The sequence below is a fragment of the Synchiropus splendidus genome, chromosome 13 (genome assembly GCF_027744825.2).
Source record: "Synchiropus splendidus isolate RoL2022-P1 chromosome 13, RoL_Sspl_1.0, whole genome shotgun sequence".
NCBI lineage: Eukaryota > Metazoa > Chordata > Actinopteri > Syngnathiformes > Callionymidae > Synchiropus > Synchiropus splendidus.
In genome coordinates this window covers 4,657,137-4,680,009 of record NC_071346.1, presented here as the reverse complement: position 1 = coordinate 4,680,009, position 22,873 = coordinate 4,657,137, and the positions used below count along the sequence as shown (strand labels likewise).

At 45.0% G+C, this 22,873-nt stretch overlaps 1 protein-coding gene across 5 annotated transcripts in view; it reads right to left on the bottom strand.

Moving 5' to 3' along the window:
• Positions 1-22,873, bottom strand: part of cadm3 (cell adhesion molecule 3) — a 111,545-nt gene that overhangs the window by 37,047 nt on the left and 51,625 nt on the right. For all 5 annotated transcript variants that reach the window (XM_053882955.1, XM_053882956.1, XM_053882954.1 and 2 more), the window contains one exon: positions 13,100-13,249. In XM_053882955.1, coding sequence (XP_053738930.1) covers positions 13,100-13,249 — 150 coding nt within the window. The remainder of the gene's footprint in view (positions 1-13,099; positions 13,250-22,873) is intronic.

Sequence of the window (22,873 nt, the reverse complement as noted above, 5' to 3'; positions counted from 1 at the left end):
ATTATTATATTGGAAGTAAATCTTAATAAGAGGGTTGCTGCCCCAGGAGAGTAAATGAATAAATAAACTCGGAACGATAACCGACCCCTGAGGAACTCCACATTTCAAGAGCGCAGCCCTATGACACCGGAACGGTTCTCTGTTTCTTTATCCTTCCCACAGCTCAGTTTGCACCTCTCTACTTCACCGAGTGAATTTTTGTCTTGGACTCAGTTTGTGAGTTGGTTGTCATGTGACCGCTCCGCTGCACACTGTAAATTAAGCTAGCTTCCGAAACGACAAAAAGCAGTGTGAGCGCGGGCTGTGTGTTCTGGTCCTCGAACACATCTGATTTGTTCTCCATGTTTCATTTCTTTCCCATCAAAGCTCGGCAGGACGCCGGCGTCTTCCTTTGCAGCGTTTAACGTGATAATCGCTCTCTCGTGAGACCAAATCAGTGACTGTTAAACACGGCCGGCCGAATCAAAACAGCAGCCCCCACAAAATAATCTCGCACATTTATTTCTGTCGTCCGTCTCTGTCATTGTTTTTCATCCCGCCGGCCTCTGAATATTGAAGAAAATATTTATGCTTGACAGACATATATGATCATGTGACCAAGACCTCCTCAAACTCACTGCCTGGACAAGGAATAGTTTTCAATACATAAATAAAACTACATCTGGACACTGTTTATTATTATTTATTATGTTATTATTATTATTATTATTATTAATAATTTGAATTGAATTTTAAAAGAAAAAATTCTGCACTTCCTATTTTAAAGTGTAATATTTGTCCTATTTTAATTTTGTTATTTCAAAATAGAAATATTAATAATTACATTACAATTATACATTGTACCATTCAGTCATAGCATTTTTTTAAATATATTTTTACTTTATTATGTCAATAAAATAATTTAGAACTGCTCTGTTATTTAGTTTCATCCTTTTTCCTAAGAAATCTATGACAATAAACTGTCCACATATTTCCAATATTTTGTTTAAGTTGTTGCAATTTTTCATGACATTATTCAGCATTTTTTAATGATTCACATTGAAGCAGTTGTTGCGTACATGTTTGGACACCATTTAACCCTTTTATTTGGGAAATGACTTTATTTCATTCATTCTCAATTACTTTGTTTATAAAACTATGAATATTCATTGCGTAAAATGATTCATTCACTTCCATTTAACATTTCAGGGGTCAAACATTTGAATGTGAATTGACTTCATTTTGTTGTTGGCCTCATCCGAATCGCTTGAGTTGTTTCCCGACGGTCGTGGATCTAATTTATTTGCGGAGCCATAAATGTAAATGAAAAAGGAAGAGCAGACGCAGCAGTTGTTAGCGTGGCAGAAACACCAAACTAACCCATTTAGCAACCAAGGAAACACAGGAGAGACCCACATGCCACAGTCCTGCGGGAGCTAATAAATGAATTCCACTCCTGTGTCACCATGATGCAACCTGAGAAACAGCAGACTTTATGATGATTTGACTTTTCCATGTTGATTTCGTGGAGTTTCATTCTTTTGCCAGATTCCATTTTAACTTCAGGGCAAGTTTCCCCCGCAACGGCAGTCTTATCACCACGTGGGACTTGCACCAGCGTCCGTGGGGACGCCTGCAGACGCTATTTATTATTCATAACAGAGGCTGAAACAATTACAGCTCGCAACACCAGAACCTCAATATGTCTTTTCAAAATATCTATAAAACCGCTGTCTGCCCGAGCAGTGGCGAAAAATGTGTCGATATGTGGAGGCGCTTTGCTCGGAGTATGGAGGTGGCGGCTCTTCTGAGGTCAGCAGGGAGACATCTCTGTGTCAGAGTGTCCTGGCTGAGCCACAGGGCCTTCACCGAGTCCTCACAAGGAAGACATCTTGTCTAGATGAGCCACCTCAACTGTGTTTCTCGTGTGAGGCTCTCATGGTTGGTTGGTTGACCACAGGAGAGAATTGACAAGGACCAGTAAACAAAGAGCTTCGTCTTTTTCCCAAGACAGTTGACCTCTCCACCTGGGGAAAGATCTCATCTCCAACCTGCACAACCCTTTTCTGCCTGAGATCATCACGCAAAACCCCCTGGACCCCAAGACATTCCGTCCATAAAGGTTATGGCCCGAACAGCAGTCCATAAAAGCATGAAAGGGAAAGTGTCCAAAAGGGTGGTGAGGGCAGCAATGTTGTATGGTTTGGAAACAGTGGCACAGAGGAAAAGACAGGAGGCAGAGCTGGAGGTAGCAGAGATGAAGACGCTGAGCTTCTCTCTGGGAGAGAGCAGGATGGATAGGATCAGAGGGACAGCACATGTGCTCAGGTGTTTAGGAGACCAAGTCAGAGAGGCTGGATGGAGATGGTTTGGACATGTACAGAGGAGAGAGAGAGAGCCAGTACATTGGTAGATGAAGATGTTGAGGTTGGAACTGACAGGTAGAAGGTGGAGAGGAAGGTCAAAGAGGAGATTGATGGAGGTGGTGAAGGAGGACATGAGGTTTGTCGGTTTGAGTTGGAGGAAGATGATCTTCTGTGGCCACCACTGAAGGGAGAACCCGAAAGGAAAAGAAGAGCAGTCCCCAACCTCACACCCTATGTAGCCACACCCCTTAAGTGGCTCTTCACTTCCTCACCTCACCTCCTCCTCGGAGTCTCTCGCACTGGAAAATAAATTATCCAGCATTAAAACCCTGTAATCCGTCAAGTCTTCCCAGCAGACTGCAGCTACTCCATTATTTATTTGTCCCCTCGCCGTGTTTGTGCTCGACTTCAGATAGTTGGAGGTGAGAGCGAATGCCTCTCCCTCCTCTCCGTCTTCTCTCAGCCCCCCCCCGAACAATTAATTTCCTCTTTTGCGTGTACAGTGGTGGGGAAGGTTAGAGTTGCGGAACTTTCATTAGATCCACTCGGCTGGAGAAAGATAGTGTTGCACTACAGTTCCAAATACAAACAGAAGGTTCCGCGTTCGCCGTAATTTATATTTGACGATAAGTACGTAGCGCAGATGCAGATTGGTGCGGGTCATTAACTTCTATTACACTTTGTAAATGTTCAATCACATTTGTACAAAACACAGTTGAATTAATATTTCATCCCTGTTCTTGTACAATAGCACAGCGGGGTGACGGCATCCGCGGTTGTAATGCTGGTAAAAGCCGAGGAAAGGAGGCAAAGTCATTTAATGTCGCGGAAGAAGTGACAAACCTTGGTTTGAGCTATTGCTGAGCAATAAAAATTTCATACCTCAATGCCATATACCGATGTTGATACTGTATGACTATGGGTTTTGTGAAAAACGCTTTTTTTTTTTGAGAAAAAACACGATGACACGGAGGAATGTAGGAAGTCAGATGTTGGTTGGCTTCAGCTGAACGGCTAAAACTGGTGTAGGCCACAGCTTTACATGAAGGCTGAGTTTGGGGAAATTGAGATTGTTGAGTTTGTGATATTAACATCATGAATGTTGATATCTCCATCTAGACATGACTTGATACGAAGGTTTATACGTCAATATTGATGCAATAATGACACATCTTTGAGCCCTAGTTTAAGCAGCGTGCTGCGCACGGATTTAAAGGTTTGCATTGCGACCAAAGTCCTTACAACTGTGCGGCACACGCAACACACGGAGACCAGCACATCCTCACTCCCATGGTGTTATATATTTACGTTGCGAAAGTCGACTTTTGCGTCCTATACTGACGCCGAAGGCAGTTGCACGTTGATGCATAGGTTTTTAATGGCGTTCGTAGCACAAGGCGGACCATGTTCTTCAATTGAAAATCTAACATGCAACGCTAAAGGCCACCTTTGGCGTCAGTATAGGACACAAAAGTCAGCTTTCCCAAAGTCAATATATTACGCCACAGGAGTGAGGATGTGCCAGGACATAACGTGAAACGTGAAGCCTTGACATCTCAGGAATGCGGTTCCGATCAACATCACGGTTGGTCTTCCAGATTCAACCATGGATGAGGGTTCAATTCCGGGTCAGGGGACTCCCCATTTCTGCCTACAAGATAAATTCTGTTGCACTGTCTGTTCTCAAAATGTGCAAGTGTTGATGGTAAAAAAGGGAACAGACACTAGTCCAGAATAAAACCAGTAAAAAAAAAAAACCCACCATTCACCATTTCTCAGGGACTTCAAAACAGTGCGGTGAAAGTGTGCGGCTTTCACGCCTCCCACTAGGTGATGGCACTTGGAATGACACTGGAGAAACTTCGTGGAGTAGATAATTGGAATCTGGCACAGCCTGAATCTCCCAACAAGCTCAGCTATCATTTGGGCATCGGTCTGTGGAATACTCTGGGAGAACCCAGCCAGTCTGGGGGAGAAAATGCTGACACCACAGAAAGCGTTTGAAATAATGTCTGTGTCTGTGCGTCTATTTCTTTAAGTGGAAAACAGTCATCAATAGCTAGTTGAACATACACTTTCCACTGCATATTGGGTGTCATAAAGAGGCAACAAGCGATGAATCTTTCGGTGAAGAAATGGGGTCGCGCTAGTTCAGGGTGTCGAACTCCAGCGCCGATAACACAACTCAGTCATCACAGCGTGAGGTATGCAAATCCAATTGACTATTGTAGCACATGCAAATAACATAACTGCAATAATGTGTGACATCACCGCGCCGCTGATCTTAAAGTGAATGTGGCGCGTTTGTAGCGTCTCATTAGCTCTGTGTTCTCACCTCCATCTCCACATGCATCACTTCCCATCAATCTAGCCAGAACGCAGCCATGCCTGGATATATTGATATAAACAGCTCGCCTCATGCCGAAGCAGCGGACGGATCGCTGTGACCCTGCGAAGTCGACGCTCTATATTTCACTTTGTTATTCGCATCATCGGTGAACACACATCGGCACGGACGTCCAAGGTCTCCGCGTCTGTTTATTAATGCATCATTTTTACGATCTCATTCCCCTCTCACAACATAATATGCATCCGTCCTCCTTTTTCATCCCTTTTCCTCACAACATCTTTTTCATCTTTCTTCCCGATTTACTTCAATTTAATGACAGCCCGGCTTTTACGGAACACAACAAATGCCTCTACTCGCCGTCGCGCCTGCCTTTTTAGATTAGCTTCAAATGAACAGCAGAGGAAAATTCTTCGGTTGCCAGGATACGACAACAAATCGCACACTTTTTAGCAAACTGACCTGTAGCCAAAATAATATTGTTCACATCTCGGCATCTTTGATACTTTCTCAGTCTCTCAAAGAGATGATAGTCTTAAAAGAAGAGAGGAAGAAGTGACCACGGGGGGATGACCGGCGGCGAACTGAAGAAAAGAACATCTACCACCAGCGGTGCCGAGCAAGTGTGAGCAAAGAGAACTGTAAGAGTGACTCGAGCCCTTGCTCTTTCTGAGCAGGAAGTCCTGAGTTATGTTCGCCCCGTTCCTGCGCAGGGCCCCACTGTGCGCCAAAGCAAATGAGGAGCCCTTTGTCATCGCAAACTTCTCTGGAAACTGGAGGAATATTACGGGCGGTAGAGCTGAAGCTGCTCGGGAGGACTGCCTTAATGAGCCCAGTCCTCCACGTTGCCACCCACAGCTCAATTGAGCGGGGAGGACTGTAATTGCGAATACGGATGGTCAGGAGCTTGCAGAGCAGACCAGGATGGAGAATGAAGCCGGCAGTCGGGTGTGTACCTGACTTGGTAACCAGTGGCACAGGAGGCGACAGCCAGGGACACATAATGACGGGGCGCCTCAGGGCTGGACTTATGTCTCCAGCCACGCAAGACTTGCAAAGGTGACGTCACCTTCAACTGCAACAGCAGATCAGGGAAGAGTTCTTCCTGGATTCTTTGGGATACTGTGTGTGCACTCTCTGAAACTCAAAGCTGGTGGACATCCACGGGAACACAGCCCTACAACCACTGCCTGAGGTGGTTCTGGGGTAGGATTGACCGAAGTTGGGTCAAGGGGAAGTAGGTTACACCAGACTCGGATGTCTGACAGGAGCATATCAGAACATATTCCAAAGGTGTATGAGGGCTTTAGGACAATGGGTATGTGTGCAGAGGAATGAACCCTATTAGCCTAGTAGCTCCTAGCTACTCTGTACTGGGGCTGTCCAAAGCAAGACCAGATGCATCAAGAGTCACGCAGGACTGTCAGTACAGAATGATGGGGGCAAATATAAAAATTCAGTTTCTGAAAGCAGCGTCAAATGACGGATGGTAAAGGGCAAACTGACGCTAAATGCTAAAAATTCTGCAGACAGAGAACCATGTTGGACATTAGATCGAAGTGTTGAGTGTGAGTTAGAAAGTGAGTCTGAAAGTGATTTTATTTTAGTTAGAAGTCTACTAGGGCACTGATGTATCACATTCAGGTCCACTCTGAACTACTCATATGACGGAACTATCTTCAGTATTGGTACAGAACTGCAGCAGCTAAAAACAGCTGGACATGCAAAAACACAGTCAAGATTCCGAGCTGCCTGTATTTACTTGTCATCATAAAAGGATAGAGAAGCGTGGAAAGAGGACTTCTCTCTCTGTGACTCTGGAATCCTGGCCGATCTGAGAGGAATAAGGAAGGAAGAATTGTCCTCCACCGCCGTTTACTTACAAGACAGTAAAACTCTCCACTCAAGTTAGCACCTTGTCCCTTACTTGCAGTCAGTGCCCGTTTCCTGCTTGAGAGTCAGAACAGCTTTAAAGAGGCAATTGTGTGGTCTCTAATAGCTTTTCAGCCAGGTAGAGGGCGCATGACCTGGGCTCCTAAAACCTTCTCTTTCAGAAGAACATTGTTATTCTGAGATATATTTCAAGGTCGACCTCCGGCGGCTCTTAAACCTCACTCATGATTCAAGAGAGCTGACGTTGTTTCGCATGAGTACAGCGCAGTATAGATATTATTTATCTTGAATTAACTTGTTCCGGAGACGCAATTACAATATTTGAACAAGATATTTGTCTTCAGCGCACGCGATAATGGCCCTTTTCTCTTTTGCGCACAAAACTAATATCTCACTGGAATAAAATAATAAGCGCATGTTCCTACAATATAATTAACCTGAGCATACACGATAAATAATAGATTTAGGATGCTAGTATATCAGCAAAAATGAGGATTAAACAGCGGCTCTTCATGCAGGCCGTGAGTGTGATATCCTCTGACGTTTACAACCGACTCATTCGCAGCACCGTAGAAATCGCTCTGGTGTGGTTTTCCAACTTTTGGGGAAGGCATGAGCTCTGTCAATCTTAATATTGTGGTTCTCGATCATCCAACAGCTGCTCGCCGCACCCATCAATTTGCACTCACTTAAATTTCTCCGAAGTCCAGGGCATGCTCCGCGCAGCTGTGAGGAATCCAGTTGTCTCTTCTATACTCCCCTCTGCTTCTCCGCTCTTTGATCAACTCCAACCTCCATTGCTTCCACAATTCCCAACCGCCGTTGAAAATAAATCTTTTTGCTCTGACGCAACTACCTCGGTCTGAACACAAGTTCTGCAGCTGTGAGAAGAATAGCTTCACAGAAAGCAAATGTCGACTCTGTTTGACTGATATTAATCGAGAAAAAGAAATATTCCTTCTTTGACGAAAGCAGACAAAAACCTTTTGACATTTCTCACCACTTTTTATGCCAATCTCTTGATCTCAGCTCAATTTCCACTTTAACATGCGGAGCAATGACTCGTCAAAAAGACCCTATCGCTGGTGGTCATTAAATGGTTCCTTAATTCTACGGGTCAAAAAATGTCAAAATAACTTGTGACTGAGAAGGATTTGAAGAAGACATTGGAATGTTCTGTGATAGGTTACTGTTTCCTTGAGGGAGTTGGCCTCGACTACAAGAACTCGTTCATCTTCTACTGCTTATTCGCTTATGGGAGTCATGGGGGGTTTGGGTAAGAGGCAGGGGGACACCCTGAACAGGTCACCAGCCATTCACAGTCAAGGCTGCTGGATGCTGTGAGGTGGTACCACTAACCACCACAGCACCACGCAGCCACCACAGTAGCTCATTTTGGAACTACAGAACTCACTAGTGCTAGATGTAGAGAGGAGAGAGGAGTCTGAAAAGAAGACTAGAGTTCAGGGGTGACGCACCACTGGTGGCTTAGCTGAGTGAGGGATCTGGACTGTCCCGATGTGCCCTTAGATGAAGTCAGCAAACTGGCCTGAGTGTTGTCGTACCAGACACCACTAGGGTCATCTGTCACAGGAGCATCAATGAAGGACAAGAACTGGGTGGTGGACCAGACCAGACAAACATCTTCAGGATCCCTTCAGGTATCTCTATCATGTGTAAGAGAGGCAAGCGAAAGGTCACCTTGATACGAAGACTGCGTCTCCCTCCTGGAAATGGCATTCAAACCCTTTAGATATAAAAAAGACTTGTCTTTCAAGATGAGTTGCTACAGTCAAGTGTTTCAGACGCCGCAGTCAGGGAGACACAGGTGTGTCTTCCTCAAAGATGGGTTGTTCCTTTGATTCTGGGAGACTCACTCTTGTACGAGTCTAAAATTAATGGGGTAGCTTGTTTGGGACTGTTGCTCTATTTGACATGCAGCGTCTAGTCTCTTTAAGATGTGACTGAAACGAGGCGGTTTGGAAGGGAAGCAGTCAGCAAGAACATCGGAGGTGAGCCGTTGGTTCGCCACCATGATCGTTTTATTCCACAGACAACACCAGAGTCCGCAACACGCAGTCCACCAGCTGTGCCATTTCCTTAACTTCAAAGCAGCAGAACAGAACCGCAGAATCCTGCTAATCTGCAGCAAACAAACTGCTAACACACATTTGCCGTGGAAGACCCCGATAATAACCTGCAGGCATAATAACAATTATAGCCACTCGCCTGCTCGTAGACTCTCCGCAGCACTTTAATAACACGGCAGGTTTGCAGCTTGTAAAAGAGTCTCTGAAGGGTCTCTATAAAAAAAAAACCTTGCAACGTTTAAACACAAAACGTTTTGAACCTTGGCAAAATTTGCATTGACCTGAATTAGCTAAAACCGCTTCTATTCAGTGTCTTTCTCACGGCTTCTAGAGCGTAGACAAAAAAGCCCAGTCGAGGTCATCGCCCATGAGTTTGGACAGTAAATATAAAGGTGCTATTAAGCACTAGATCAAACCGTGGGAGTTCAGCACAGAAGGTCTAAAAACAACAGAGGTTCTGTGTCAACTAGCGGGCGGTGGACCTTTAGTGTCAGATTTTTAACAGGCCATTTGTGATTTCCCACAGACTGCAGATTGGTCAGTAGACTATGTGTAAGATCGTGTGACAGCACCTTAAAAGCTGACATAAAACACAAAAAGAGTTCACTCCTTACCAATGGTACAATTGGAATGTGCTAAATAAAGACAAAAAATCCTCACGCCAAGGTTGGATTGCTCAGACAGCAGCATCTAGATTCATCGCAGCAATCGCACTGATTTTAGCCCTTTGAAACTCGAGGTGAGGACCAGCTGGGAGGGCTTTCAGGGCAGATCGTGAATCAGGCGCTGAGATGACACCAGCGCTCCGGGGCGTCACAGTAAAAGGCTTCTGATGCCACCCCTGTTCCCAAAGGTCTGACGGACGCTCTGACCAAAACACGGTGGTTTTACTTAAGGAAACAATGGCAACGGGCAGGATCCAGTTTAACACTTCAGGGTAGAGCGACCACACCTGGGTGCCGTGGAGGAGGACAGTGACAACCGAAGAGTGACTGAGGAGGGCCAACTAGACCAGGTCTTTTACACATATAAACATGTTTCACCACAAACAAAACATATAGATCCACAAGTAAAGTCAGGGAACATCTGCTCCACTTTCTGCTGCTCGAAATATTGAATAGTAGAGAACCCAATCTCTCCTCCGGTTGACTTCAAACACCACAACTTAAATGTATGATTTCACAATGCCTGTTATGTTTAAGAAGGAATTTGCGACTGCAATTCCCTCCTAACTTAAAGTTTTGACCTGTGAAATGATTGAAATGAATCTTCGTTTTGGGCAGCTTAATGTCAATTCTTAGTTCTCGGAAAATGATTCATCTTAAGGCTGAAAGCGGGTTTAGCATCTGTTCGCCGCCAGGAATCGGCTTGTTCCCCCTCCACCTTTAATTTCCTCCATCTGTTATTCCATCTCTGGAACGCCGTAACAACATCTCGTCCTGTCTCCTCGCTTTCGTCTCTTCATCCTCTTTTCAAACACTTTCCCTCAGCTTCCTTCCATCTGCCTCTTCGCCTCGACACCTTCCTCTGCTTCTTGCTGCATCTCAACTCGCGACTGTACGGCAGCTGCCAGGTTCGGTGGTCCCCCCCCCCCCGCCGCTCTTCTCCCTCCTGAACGAGCGCTCCACTATTATTTCAGGTGAGAGCCTCAATTTGGTCCAGAGCTAACATTTCTCCACTTGGCCTCTGCCTCCCATCTCCTCTCTTTCGCCCAGATTGCTGCCGAACTGCCGGCCTTCTGTGATGAGAACTTTGGAGGACGGGCGTTGACTCACGCCATTGTTATCTCTATCTCTTCTGTTAAGTGTTTGACTAGTCCACATGGGACTCTTGTTATCTCCTCCACTAGATTCCCAGTCTTCTGTCCATCTGCGCAGCCTCCTCTCGCTCCCAAGTCTGTTGTGCGATGTCAAGTTTTGGAATCTTTCTCGTTGATTTGCCGCCACGCCTGCCACATGGGTCTAATTATCATGCAGACCGCCAGAAAGTTGGAGGAAACGCTTGGCCGTACATTCCATCACACCGAGTCTGTATTTGTTAGATGTTGCACAAACTCACGCAAAAGGACTCGCCATCAGTAATAGTCAGATTAAGAATCAACCAAGACATTCCTATCCTATTGTCATTGAGCTTAAGAACCATCTGCTCCATTCTGTGGCTCCTAAAAGTGGGACCCGTGGATCCAACTGCCACTGAACTCAAAGCACATCTTGCCGTTGGGTGGAGAAAAGCAAATGTTCTTTCGTTATATACTTTGAAAAGTTGCCAGCAACACGCCATTCAACAGACAAGTGGTGATAAAGTTCCGCTTTTCTCAGAATTGTATCGGCAGAGAATAGTTCACCTTCGAAGGGAAAATCTTGTTCACAAAGTTTGAGTGTGAAATCCTTTGGAAGGATTTTGAGAGGTCAAGGTTCAGCCCATTAAGAACAAGCTACAACACGAATATGAATTTTGACACCTGCGACTCAAGAAATTGGCGCCCAATGTGGGGCGCCAATACAGTTGGTCGGACTGTGAATGGTTGGAGGGTGGTGTTGAGTTTCTAACACGGACCACACGACATGCATCTCTGTACCATCCGCATGACAGTAATGGAAATATGTGTCAACGTGGCAGCAGCAGTTGGACCAACGAAGAGGTTGAGGAGTTGAACAACACCGTTGTAGATGTTGTGAAACAGGTTTCAAAAAGCTTCCGACTCCGCTGCCTCTCACATTGTTACCAATATACTACACCAATACAAGTACCACCTGAACCCAACACATAGTAATAACAAGTGTAGTGTTACGAGACCGTCCAGAATAACAAGTAAATCTCAGCTCAAGTGAAGTTCGGACCTGTAAATCCATGTTTTCAGCTACCTGCTCTGCGGCATAAGCCCAGCGTTCGCACGTCGAATTGTTTGCTGTTAAAAGTCTTAAATAAATCACGACGAGTCTCTTTGGCTTGCTCAGAAGGCAACAGAAGCAGCACACAGAGTCGGACCATAAACTTGTTCAGCATTGATTACTCGCCCAGCAGAAGCGCCCGGAACGCTATTGTCCAGATTGGAGTCATTGATCGAAGATTTCACGCCGTCATCTGGCCGCTCGTCTATTCTTTCCCGGCTTCTCATTTAAAACGCACTCTGCAGCCGATTTGACAATAACGTCTCTCTCGCCGGCCCCGCGCTGCCTTCCCTCTGCAGACGACCTTTTACAGCGGCGAGTGATTACAGCAATTACAGCCGCTCTCTTCCCGCGAAGGTTCAGGTGCGAGCCTCCTTACTTAAAAAGATAAGAGCGATAAACAACAGTTGGACGGCAGAATGGCAGCAGAGAATGGTGCACATGTGGAAAGCAGTCGTGGGACTGAATTAGCAATTGCTAACTAGTATATGAAACATCTTTTGTGCGTCAGGTTTGAGCGCCACGGGCTTGAGGACCAGACATGTCAAGTCAATATAGCCGCGACACTGTGGGCGATAAACTGAGGTGGTACAACCTGGGAGCAGGGGTCACATTTGGGGCGTGTCTGACTATTTTAACGGGAGTTAGTCACATGATCACGTGCAGCAGTGTGTGATTGGCTGAGGTAATAAAGTGCTCAGCCTTATCCTGGTGTCATGGTTTGTGCTTTTACTCTGTCACTTCCTGTGTTCCGGTTCCTTGTTTTCCTGTTTGCTTTCTCACCCCCTCCAGCTTCATGGCAGCGCAGCTGGTTCTCATTCCACTGATTGCCTTATACACCTGGAGAACCAGCATGTGCTGCCAGATGATCGTCCTTTGTTCTTATGGTACGTTCTCTCTCGATTGCTCTGTTCGCTTGTGACCCTGTTTATCTCTCTGTTTTGCTCCGCGTTCATCTCCTCGTTCTGTCACCTTTGTCTCTCTTCTCGCTCTATCTAGCTCTCCTATCGCTTGCTCCCTGTCATTAGCTCCGTGTTAGCCTCCTCGAGTGTTTGTGTTACTCGCTACTTTAGTTCAGCCTTTGTGCTAGTTAGTTCCTCGGTTAGAGTGTTTGTTTTCACCTCTACTGAGCCTCTTTAGTTTTGTATTAGCCTCGTCAGAGTCATATCTGAGTGCATAGTTTTCTGTTGTCCCTGTTTGCAGTGCTGTGTATCTCACGTCTGTTTTAGGTTTTTTGCCTCTCCCTTCGTGTGTTGTCCTCCGTGCTCCACTTTGGTGTCGTCGCCCTCAGTTGACATTATTGTCTGTGTATTGTTTACTTGCTCATTGTAATAAATAGTCTGCAAACAGAACTCTCGCTCATCCGAGTCCTTTGAGTTTGGAGTCATCTGCTCTTGGGTCACCTTAGCTTAGCAGTCATGACACCTGGTAAGTTTTAGTCCCTCGGTGATTGAACAAATGGCTCCGTTATTGCCGCAACACGGATTAAACAAAGAACCTGCAGTGACTACAGACACAATAACTTCAGCTCACCTCGCTTCTCCCCGAAATACAGAGTCTGCTGCGCCGTGTTAGACCACTGCAGCGAGGAGTTGTCGGTCTCCGCCACCTGGCAGGTCAGCGTCACCGTGCCGCCCACCGCCACCGTCTCGTCTTTGGTGGTGGGCTGCAGGGGGTCGTCGTCTGAGAGAGAGAGAGAGGGAGAGGAAGGTTAGCATCCGAGCTCAACGCCTGTCACATCTAACATCAGTCATTCAATTATTCGCACAATCCCAGCTAGCTGGGGCCGCAGATCAACAGGCCAGGTTTACATTCACAATACAACCCGGCTCTCGCCATGTTCCTGCATTGTTACAGTACTTCTGACAGAATTTTGACACCGTTCGTCATGATCGATTCATGAAACTCACTGTTTAATATTCTCGCACCAAACTGAAGGAGACAGAATCACATTCTCACTTTCGCCGCTTCTTGAATTTTGTTGATTTTTAAAATGTAAACTACATTTATACACTCTGGGGAAAAAATACATTAAAAATTCTATTTTTCATTTTTAAACCAAAACAATAGCCAGAAGCTGTTTTCATTCCTTCTTTAGACTACAACATAATTACTAGCTCTGAATATTGATAAAGTTAGATGGAACATCACTGATCCCATGGGAAGACTTCCACCAGGAAATTACAATTCCAGCAGCATGGAATAGATAAGCAGCAAAGCATCAAAGATGTAGAAAAAAAATCTGGAAAAACATGAACATAAAAAAAACAATTGCAATATGAATGTGAAATATGCAGGCTACAAATAAGAACCATTTCAATAGACCTTAATCCTGTAAATGGCTTTGCACTGAATTAATTGTGAAAATATTAAATATAATCTTTTTGTTTATTGTAATACTTCATTGTTTAATCAGTAGGTCAAATTAATATATGTCAAATAATTCATTCAATTCACTTGTGATTTTGGTCACATTCAAAAAATGTTTCGCCTAATACATATATACATAAATATAAAATTATTTAAAAAATGACTAACTCAAGTAGTCAAATCTATTTGAAAAATGAAAGTCGGCATGATAACAAAGGCATAATGCAGTTCAACAGTTACATTCAGACGTCTGATCTTTGTGGGGTACAGGTGGAGGAGCGCGTCAGCCTCGCGCTGGCAGCAGCATAAATCACCCGCGATGGAAAACAGACCAAAAGAAACCGCAAATCAGATAAACCCACAAAAAAAAGGCTCGAGTCGCCGCCTGGCTGGGCCCCGCCCCTCTCTTTCTCCCTCAGCTTGTCAGATCATCTATACATCTCTATCTGTCTCTGCGGACACACACGCACACACTCGCACACACTCTGACAGCTTGTCAAAGAAAAACACAGACAAATAGCGTCGTGGTGTTGCTCGTCTGCGAGGTTTATATAGGAGTGATGAGTCAGAACTGCCCGAGGGACCGGCTCTGACGAGGGGTCTGGAGTGGACAGCGGCTCCCGGGAAGGTCAAAGCTGCAGACGGCGGCGGCGGCTCGGAATCACTTATGGGCTGACACCAGGACCATCATGTTGACACCATCATTTATAAAGCTAAAAGGATCTTCAAGCTAAAGGCTAGCAACCTAGCGCCAACGTGACGTTGAAGTCTAATGGTTTCTAAGCTGCTGTGTCACATTATTGCTCATCTGTTCGACCTCACGTGGCCCTCGAGCCAGCAGTTGATGAACCCATGTGACAGTTCTCTCCCTCTGTTATCTAGCGACGGCTGAAGCTCAAGTTCTGAACGCACAATAACCCGCTCTCGTTGAGCAAATATGAGTTTCCGCCGCTTCATTCACCCGCTTTACCCCCTCCCTCCACTCTTTCACTCATGTGCTCCAGCAGATGTTCGTCCTGTTTAAAATAAAAAAATCACTTCCAGCGCCGGTGCAGGAATGCGATAACGCTCTGAATGTAAACCTGCCACCGCTTGACAATTTGCTTCCAATTAAACTATTAGTACACGTCGCGTTCTCACGGCTGGCGCCGCCACTGAGGCTCCCCCTCGTTCCTCGACAGAAGACGAGACAGCGGTGACAGACGTAGGTTCAAGCCGTGGTGTGTGAGGAACATGACACGTGGCTCTGAAAAGATGGCGGACCGAAACATCACGTCTCAGTTGGCGGCAGACAAAAATGTCTTGCAGCCACAGCCACGTAAACATTGATAAATGACTTATAATATATTTATTTTGTTTTGTTTTTAACTCCCAAAATGCCACCTTTATTTTCATGAAGTATATTTTAGAAAATTATAATTAATTTAATTACTATAATATACTACACTTATACCGTATTATTTTAGATCATTTAAACACCCATTTTTCAACAGTTGTTTTCTTTGATGTATTTTTGTTTTTTTAACTGAAAATGTCTTTTTATTGAAGTACAAAATGATTTTTCATTTTAAAAAAAGTGCGGCAGAGTTTAGACCAGAAATGTGTTCCATGTTGTTGACTGGGCTCACAATGGCTCTCAGTGAAGTCCAAACCATGCAGGACAAAGCAGCTGCTCTGTAATATATTTGTATCCTGCGGGAATGAATTTGGGGTGAAGAAAGGTCGAGTCGATCGTGACGTCATCGCCCAGCTCTGATGAGTCGGGACGGTTTCGAAACCGCGTCTCTTTCCGCGTCTTGAATTAAAGCTGAGGAACTGCAGAACCATGCCGCGTCGAACAAATCGTCTTTGTTAATAAATTTAAAAAATTTACGTGGAAGGTTTACGTGGAAATAATTGAATTATTTTTTTTATTTAATGTTTATTATTTTTTTGTATTTATTTTTCATGTATTCTGACTTGTTTTTATTATTATTGTTATTGGTAGTACTAGTAGTAGTAGTGGTGGTAGAGGTAGTAGTAGTAGTCCATCCTCCCCAGATCCTCCCTTGACTGACTTTTTATGACAGCAGATTATTTTATTTCATTTTACGTGGCAGGACAATAATAATTATTGTCTTTAAATTGAATTAAATTTAACTATGAATATTTTTAATGGACCTGCTTGATACTATATTTGGCCAGGAAATATCCAACTATTTTGGAGGGAAATATCAGTCGATCCAGGTGAAGCTAAAAGAACTGACGGAGAGTTTCCTCACGTTCAAGTTCTCAGCAGCTGTGACCTTCTGTTGGTTTATTGAGGGAGTTCTGGATGTGTGGTCAAGTCCATGGCGGATTAGTGTCTCTTTTAATAGCATCTCCGGCTAATTCCCGCAGCAGCTCCTCGCTCAGCGCGGCTGTCCCAAAGAATCTCTCGTCAAGCCGAGCGAGACGTCAAGGCTGAATCGGGTCGTGCGCTCGGCGGCCGCGGAGGTCCGCCGGCGCTGACCTCTGCCCCCTGGGGCTGGAGAAATGGCGCGGCAGCTTTGTGGTTTGTCCAGGTCAAGTGCTGCTCGCCTGCGGTTGGGATTGTTCAGAAACTGGGTTTGAAAACCCACGACACAGCTGGACTCTCTTGTTCAAAAGAAACGGACTCTTATTTGAACTGACACCTTGGTTTACTTCAGGTCTGTCATTTTGTATTTCTTTTTTTTTTCCCTCTGCTTTTTCTTTCCTGATCCGTTGTGTCTTGATCTTGTTTTTTGTGAAATTATTTGTTGAAACAGGCATGTTTAGTTCATTTATTAGTTAAATTATAATTTTATAAAGGACATTTTAAAGTGTTTTTATTTATATTAAAATAGAAATTAACTTACTAAAAAGTGATATAAGGAAAGGAAAATATTTTAAGTTAATAATAATAATACAAGAAAAAATAGAATCTGTAATATAAAATTCAATATTATAAAATATGTAAAAAATATGTAAATATGTAAATATTTAAAAATATTTTTTGAAAAATTATTAAATAAATAATAAAATATGATGCAAATATAGAAGGTATACATATATAATTATTGAGCATACACATACATATATAAGGAAAATAAAAGGACAAATAATTAATTAATCACACGGTCAGTTTATAGATTGATTGTGTTATTTAAGGGCAAAAATAAAAAAAATCTTGATATTACAATAAGTTATAGCTCAATAAATGTAAAAAAAATATATATATATATTTTTACTTTACACAATTTTGTGGGAAAAGGGCAGAAAAAAGAAAAATATAAATAAAAAAAGATTAAAAAAACATAAAAAATAAAAAATATATTTAAAAAAAGTATAATAATAATAATAGTAATTCTAAAGTGCCTGACAGAGCTGGAGTTTCTTCCCAGAGCACACATCCGCAGCCATTCAGCGGTCAGGTGTGAGAGTCGGCGCGTGACGAACAGAGATTAGACCGTCGAAGGTAAAGAGGTTCACGTTGCATTGTTTCCGTGGATCACAAAAACACTGTGGCCTGATAAGCTGCAAACACACCGCCGCCGCTCTTAAAGCTTAGCGCGGCGCTCGCGGGATGGAGGTTGAAATGGTTAAGAACGGATCAGAAATGGGAAAGAAAAGGAAGGTGAGATCCTTCACACGTCGATGCAGGAGAGAGACAGCGAGGTGAGGAGCTGGCAGAGCTCACACCAGCAGGAAGCAGGTGGACGTTGAGGTGGAGAAGAAGGTAACAAAGGGAGTTTTTATAAGTTACTGTAACTCTTCCACGACTCCAGCTTCGCTGAGGAAGACAAACGTTGACAGCTTTGGAAAGCAGTCGATCTGCTCACTTGTAGAGAGTGAGACGGGTTGGTCAGTATCCCAGTATACAGCTAGCTATAGCGTCATGGAGCTCCTTTAGCTAGCCGCCTCAACTCGCCGAGGTCTAATGCGCCGATCATTGCCAGACTGATAGCAAGCTGTTAGCAAAGTAGCATCATCATTGGAAACCACGTCACACGCTGCGGTGGTTATCGACACGGACTAACCGTCCAGAGACTTCTCTGCACAGGTCTGAGCACGCGGGACTTCGGCGCTCAGAAATCTGAAATTGTAATTTGCGCCGGCGCAGCTGCTTGTTAATTAGCGGTGAACTCTGCTCCAGCCAGGGTCGGCGCTCTCTCCTGTTTGGGTCCAACTGCATTTTGGATGAAGTTGAATTATCCTCCGGTCTGTTTGGAGTGGATCTGACAGGCCCCATTTAGGACGCCGTCTCCTCCGGGGGTCGCACATTAGAGGCGGAGGCGGGGAGGGGCACGTGTGAGCAGAAACATCGTCGGGATGGAAACCACAACAACACTGGCCACTTCCACGTTTCGCCCCCTCATCTCCATCTTGCTCCATCTGTTCGCCGGCAGCCCCGCCACAACCCCCTCCTCTCCATCTGCCCTCATGCTTCCTCGTCCTCCCTCACCTTCGGCCTTCTGCTGAGTCCTAACTGGCGGCGTCTCATCTGGTTACTGAGCTTATCAGGTTTTCTGTTGCCTGCTTTTGTGCATGCTTTCTTCCGAGTTCTCCAGATGAATCCAAGAGAAGTGAAATCTCTGAAATCCTCAAGCGAAGCAAGAAACATAAACCAGGCTTCAGTCGCAAGTCGCCCGCGGATGTTTCCTCTTGAGCCGAAATTACTTTCACAAGTTGTTCGCCAAAACCTTCAGCAGCAATGTTGACAGCAGGTTGAGCAGAAGGGAGGACGATGTGGGCAAGTGAAACCATTTGGGCCAGAAGATGAAGGAGGTGAAGAAGAGAGTGCGGGCAGGGTGGAGGCGACTGCGACTTCTGAGCTAGAAGAGTCACAGATGAAGCTACTGAGGCCGTATTTGGGAGTGAAATGAGAGTGAATGGAGACGAAGGTGGCAGATGGTTTGGTCCCCTGGAGAAGAGAGTTGGACCAAGGATGTTGGAGACGCTTGGGAGGATGGCCACCAAAGTATAACCTCAAACGTTTAAGCGTCGCACAAAGGTTGGATGACATCATCAGCACGACTGGAAAGCACCGGTGCTGTCAATCATGTGATTCTAAATATCAGCTAATCTCTATGCTAGCATTAGCGACAGCTGCATCGCACGAGCGCCGCCGCAGTGGTTCCTCCGTGGATTCATCAGAGCCGGCGCCGATACGGATCTCAGCCTGACTCACTTACAAGCAGCGGCGTGTTTGCGCTCGGCTCATCTGCCCGTGAAATGGACGTATATCTGCGTGATTTACGAGACGCCACTTATCAGCGCGTGGCGCCGCGGGTGTGTCGCACGTGAGTCGAGGCCCGCGGTCACGGCGGGGAAGTCTGCCGGCGCTGTGATGGGTTTGATATCGCCCAGCAGGACACGGATCATTACACACACACACACAGGTGTTCCTCTGACACGAATATAGAAATATAGAAAACAAAGATTTGAAGCGAAACGTGGAAACAAAAATCATGTTCACACAAGGCACAGAGGGCGCATTCATCAGCACACACACACACACACACAGGGCAACCCCCCTGCCACACTGCATCCATGCCCAGCTGTCCCCTGCTTACTCCCATCCCCCTGGGTAAGCCTGCGTGCGTGTCCTCCACCCTCGCCCTGCTCCCGCCGCCGCTCCTCTCTCGCGACTCCTCGTACACTATTCCCAGCCTCCGACCTCATTTCCCGCCTATTGTGCGCGACGCTCGGATTCAAACCCAGACATGAGAAATGTTGGCCGACACACAGACACGGAGCTAAACATCACGCGGCAGAACAAAGACGATTTGTTCGACGCGGCTTGGTTCTGCAATTCCTCAGCTTTAATTCAAGACGCGGAAAAACACGCGGTTTCGAAACCGTCCCGACTCATCAGAGCTGGGCGATGACGTCACGACTCGACCTTTCTTCACCCAAAATTGATTCCTGCAGGATACAAACAGATTACAGAGCAGCTGCTTTGTCCTACATGGTTTGGACTTCACTGAGAGCCATTGTGAGCCCAGTCAACAACATGGAACACATTTCTGGTCTAAACTCTGCCGCACATTTTGAGTTTAAACTTCAGTGATTCAGCCATTTGTTTATCCATTTATGAAGAAATCTTTACATTCTTGCTTCAATTTATTAATGAATCTATTGAGTATTTTAGTGTTTACTACTTCATTTCTGCACCTTCGAGTCCTCTGTCTTGTCAGATATCCACATTTTATGCAGATATAAATCAAAACCATACGACCTTCACCCTGTGATAATGTGTCCCCCATTAAATGCCATTATGAATATCACACAATAATCTTGATATCACTTCACAAAAAAGGTTATTTTTAACCTCAGGTGGCTCTTAAGCATCGCTCTTCGCATACTCAGCACCCAGAAGATAATCTGAGGCCAGGTCGTGGGGGCAGCAGCTGGAGCCAAGAGGCCCAGACTTTCCTCTTCAAATCTAACACTTCTGGGGTAAAACTACAAGAGTCTTGCTCAGAGACACATCAGCACTAACACATCTGGAGCAGGGTTCGTACCGACAACCTTCCAGTCACAAATGGGCCACACATTTCCTGCTTTCTGATTTAGCGGCTTCTAAAACATCCAGAAATATCACGCACAAGAAACTAACGCCAGTAGTCAGTAGGGCTGCGATACGTATTCCGATATATGAGTCGCGATACAATTGTGTACAATTAAGTGCGATACTGTAAGTAAGTAAGTAAGTCAGCAATATATTGTAATAAGAATCATCATTTTAAGGGGAAAAACCTGCTAATGCAGTACAATATCCTGTGCTGACGTCAGTCCAGCTACACCTTCAGTTAAATTTCACAGTCCGACAGAGGAATGAATCGCGAATCAATAAAATAATTATACAGAAAGAAAACGTATTAAACAGGTCACATACGCAGCGAGTATCTGTGTATTAACTATTGATATAGCAACATAAAACACCCAGACAATACCACACCACGAAGCATTGTGCAAAAATATCAATACAAGTATCGCAATGTTTCAGCGGATTTATATTTTCTTACACTCCTATAGTTGCATAATCCCATATTCATGTGCAGGTTATTTACATGCTAAACTACGTTTACTGTGTCGTACAAGTTCAATTAAACTCCAGAGTAATTTCTGGTGGATTGTTGTCTGGTTTCAGACAAACACATTAATCCTGAGGGTTTGGATTTAAGCCTGGGATTTGGGGAACCCCCCTTCTGTCTCCATCAAGCAAACAAGCTATGAGCACACCGTTTAGCCACCAGCCCGCCTTTTTTTACGCCCAATAACAGCCCTCCCCCCGGCAGCAGCAGCACCCCCCACCACCACCCTCCTCTGTTGCCTGTCAAACACAGTTAGCTTCCTCCAGTAGCTCACGGATCACAGCAGTGTGTCTGCAGCATCAGCTGCCCCGCCCTGCCACGGAGGGAGAGGGGAGGCAGCGTCGCCGGTGACAAAAGATTCATAGTTTTCAGGAAGCAAAGAGTGAGAGGAGAGAAAGAGAGGGAGGTGAGCGAAGGACGAGCAGAAATAAGCATATACAGACGGATGAGGGCGACGCACAGAGATGACAGGGTGACTCGCCCAGAGGAAAGAGGCAACCAGGGAAGTGGAGCAGAGAGGAAATGTGGAAAGTCAAAGAGTTTGAAAGACAAACAAGCTGCGAGGAGAGGCGCCGCACATCCACTCCTCCGTCACGGATGGGTCTCAGAAACCGCCTTTCTGTATCGACTCCTCCAACTTTGACGAGTGTCAGGGTTTGACGGTTGTTCTGCTTGACTTCCTGATTGAGGTCGCGTCCACAAGCAGAGGCCCGAGCCTTTTCAAGAACCAATTTACACAAAGAAAAGAGCAGGCGGCGTCTGTTAGGGGCCCAGATGAAGACGTGCTCAGAGCAGTCCGGACAGTCTTGGAAAACAGCTTAAGAGTCAGACTCAGACGTAACAAAGACTTGCATTTCACTCATTCACACATGCAGGATTTTCACTGCATTTTATTTCATTTATTACATTGTTTTTTAATTTTCTGGAAATGACAACAAACACAAATAATTTTGAGTCATTATCCAAAATATTTGGGCCTTTATTTATTACATTATTCAGCTTTATGACTTAATAATTATTTTATTATTTCATTTCAATTAATGACAATGCTACGTTTTATATATATATATATATAATGAAATAAAAATAATATATACATTTTATTTTATTTTTTTTATTTATCTCTATATTTCCACATGCAAACTGACGATAATTTTAATCATGTCTTAGTTATGTATTTTCTTTTCTCTGGGCCAACAGTGATTTCTTCATCGTCCGACTTGTGACGGGCACTGACCACCGCGGACCAAATTAGAGCTCCACAATGTGAAGCAGCTGGTCGTAATGCTTTGGCTGACTGGGGTGTGTTCCAATTGTGCTGTGAGAGCGGCTCAAAAGTGGATCACATGAGGGAGCAATAGAGTCCTAAAAGCTTCACAGTACTTCACCCTCAAGATCGTCATCGTGAGATAAATTGAACAAACTAGCCCGTGCGTGCACACACGCACACACACACACACACACGCAAAGATAAAGAGGGTGAAATCTTTAATGGCCTGGCAGACGCAGGGGCCGCTCCTGCCAACAGGCCACTTAAAGAAATGAGGAGTCAATTACCAGAAGTCTGCCCTTTTGATGAAGATCAGTGGACCGGGGATGAGAACCGCCGACCCTCTGGTCCGGCTCCCCGGGTCCCACCATCACAGAACACTCCGAGTTCCAACGAAATACAATAAAGAAAGGCGGACGTCTCTTATCTTCCGCAGGAGCTCGCATGCAGCGTTAAATCGTCAGGGAGAAGATTCGCTCACCAGGAGAGTCGCCGCCAACAGGAAAGGTAAACCTTGACTCAGCGCCGAGGTCAAAGCCTCCTGGATCCCATCGCAGCGTTTTAAATGAATGAAGTGACATAATAATA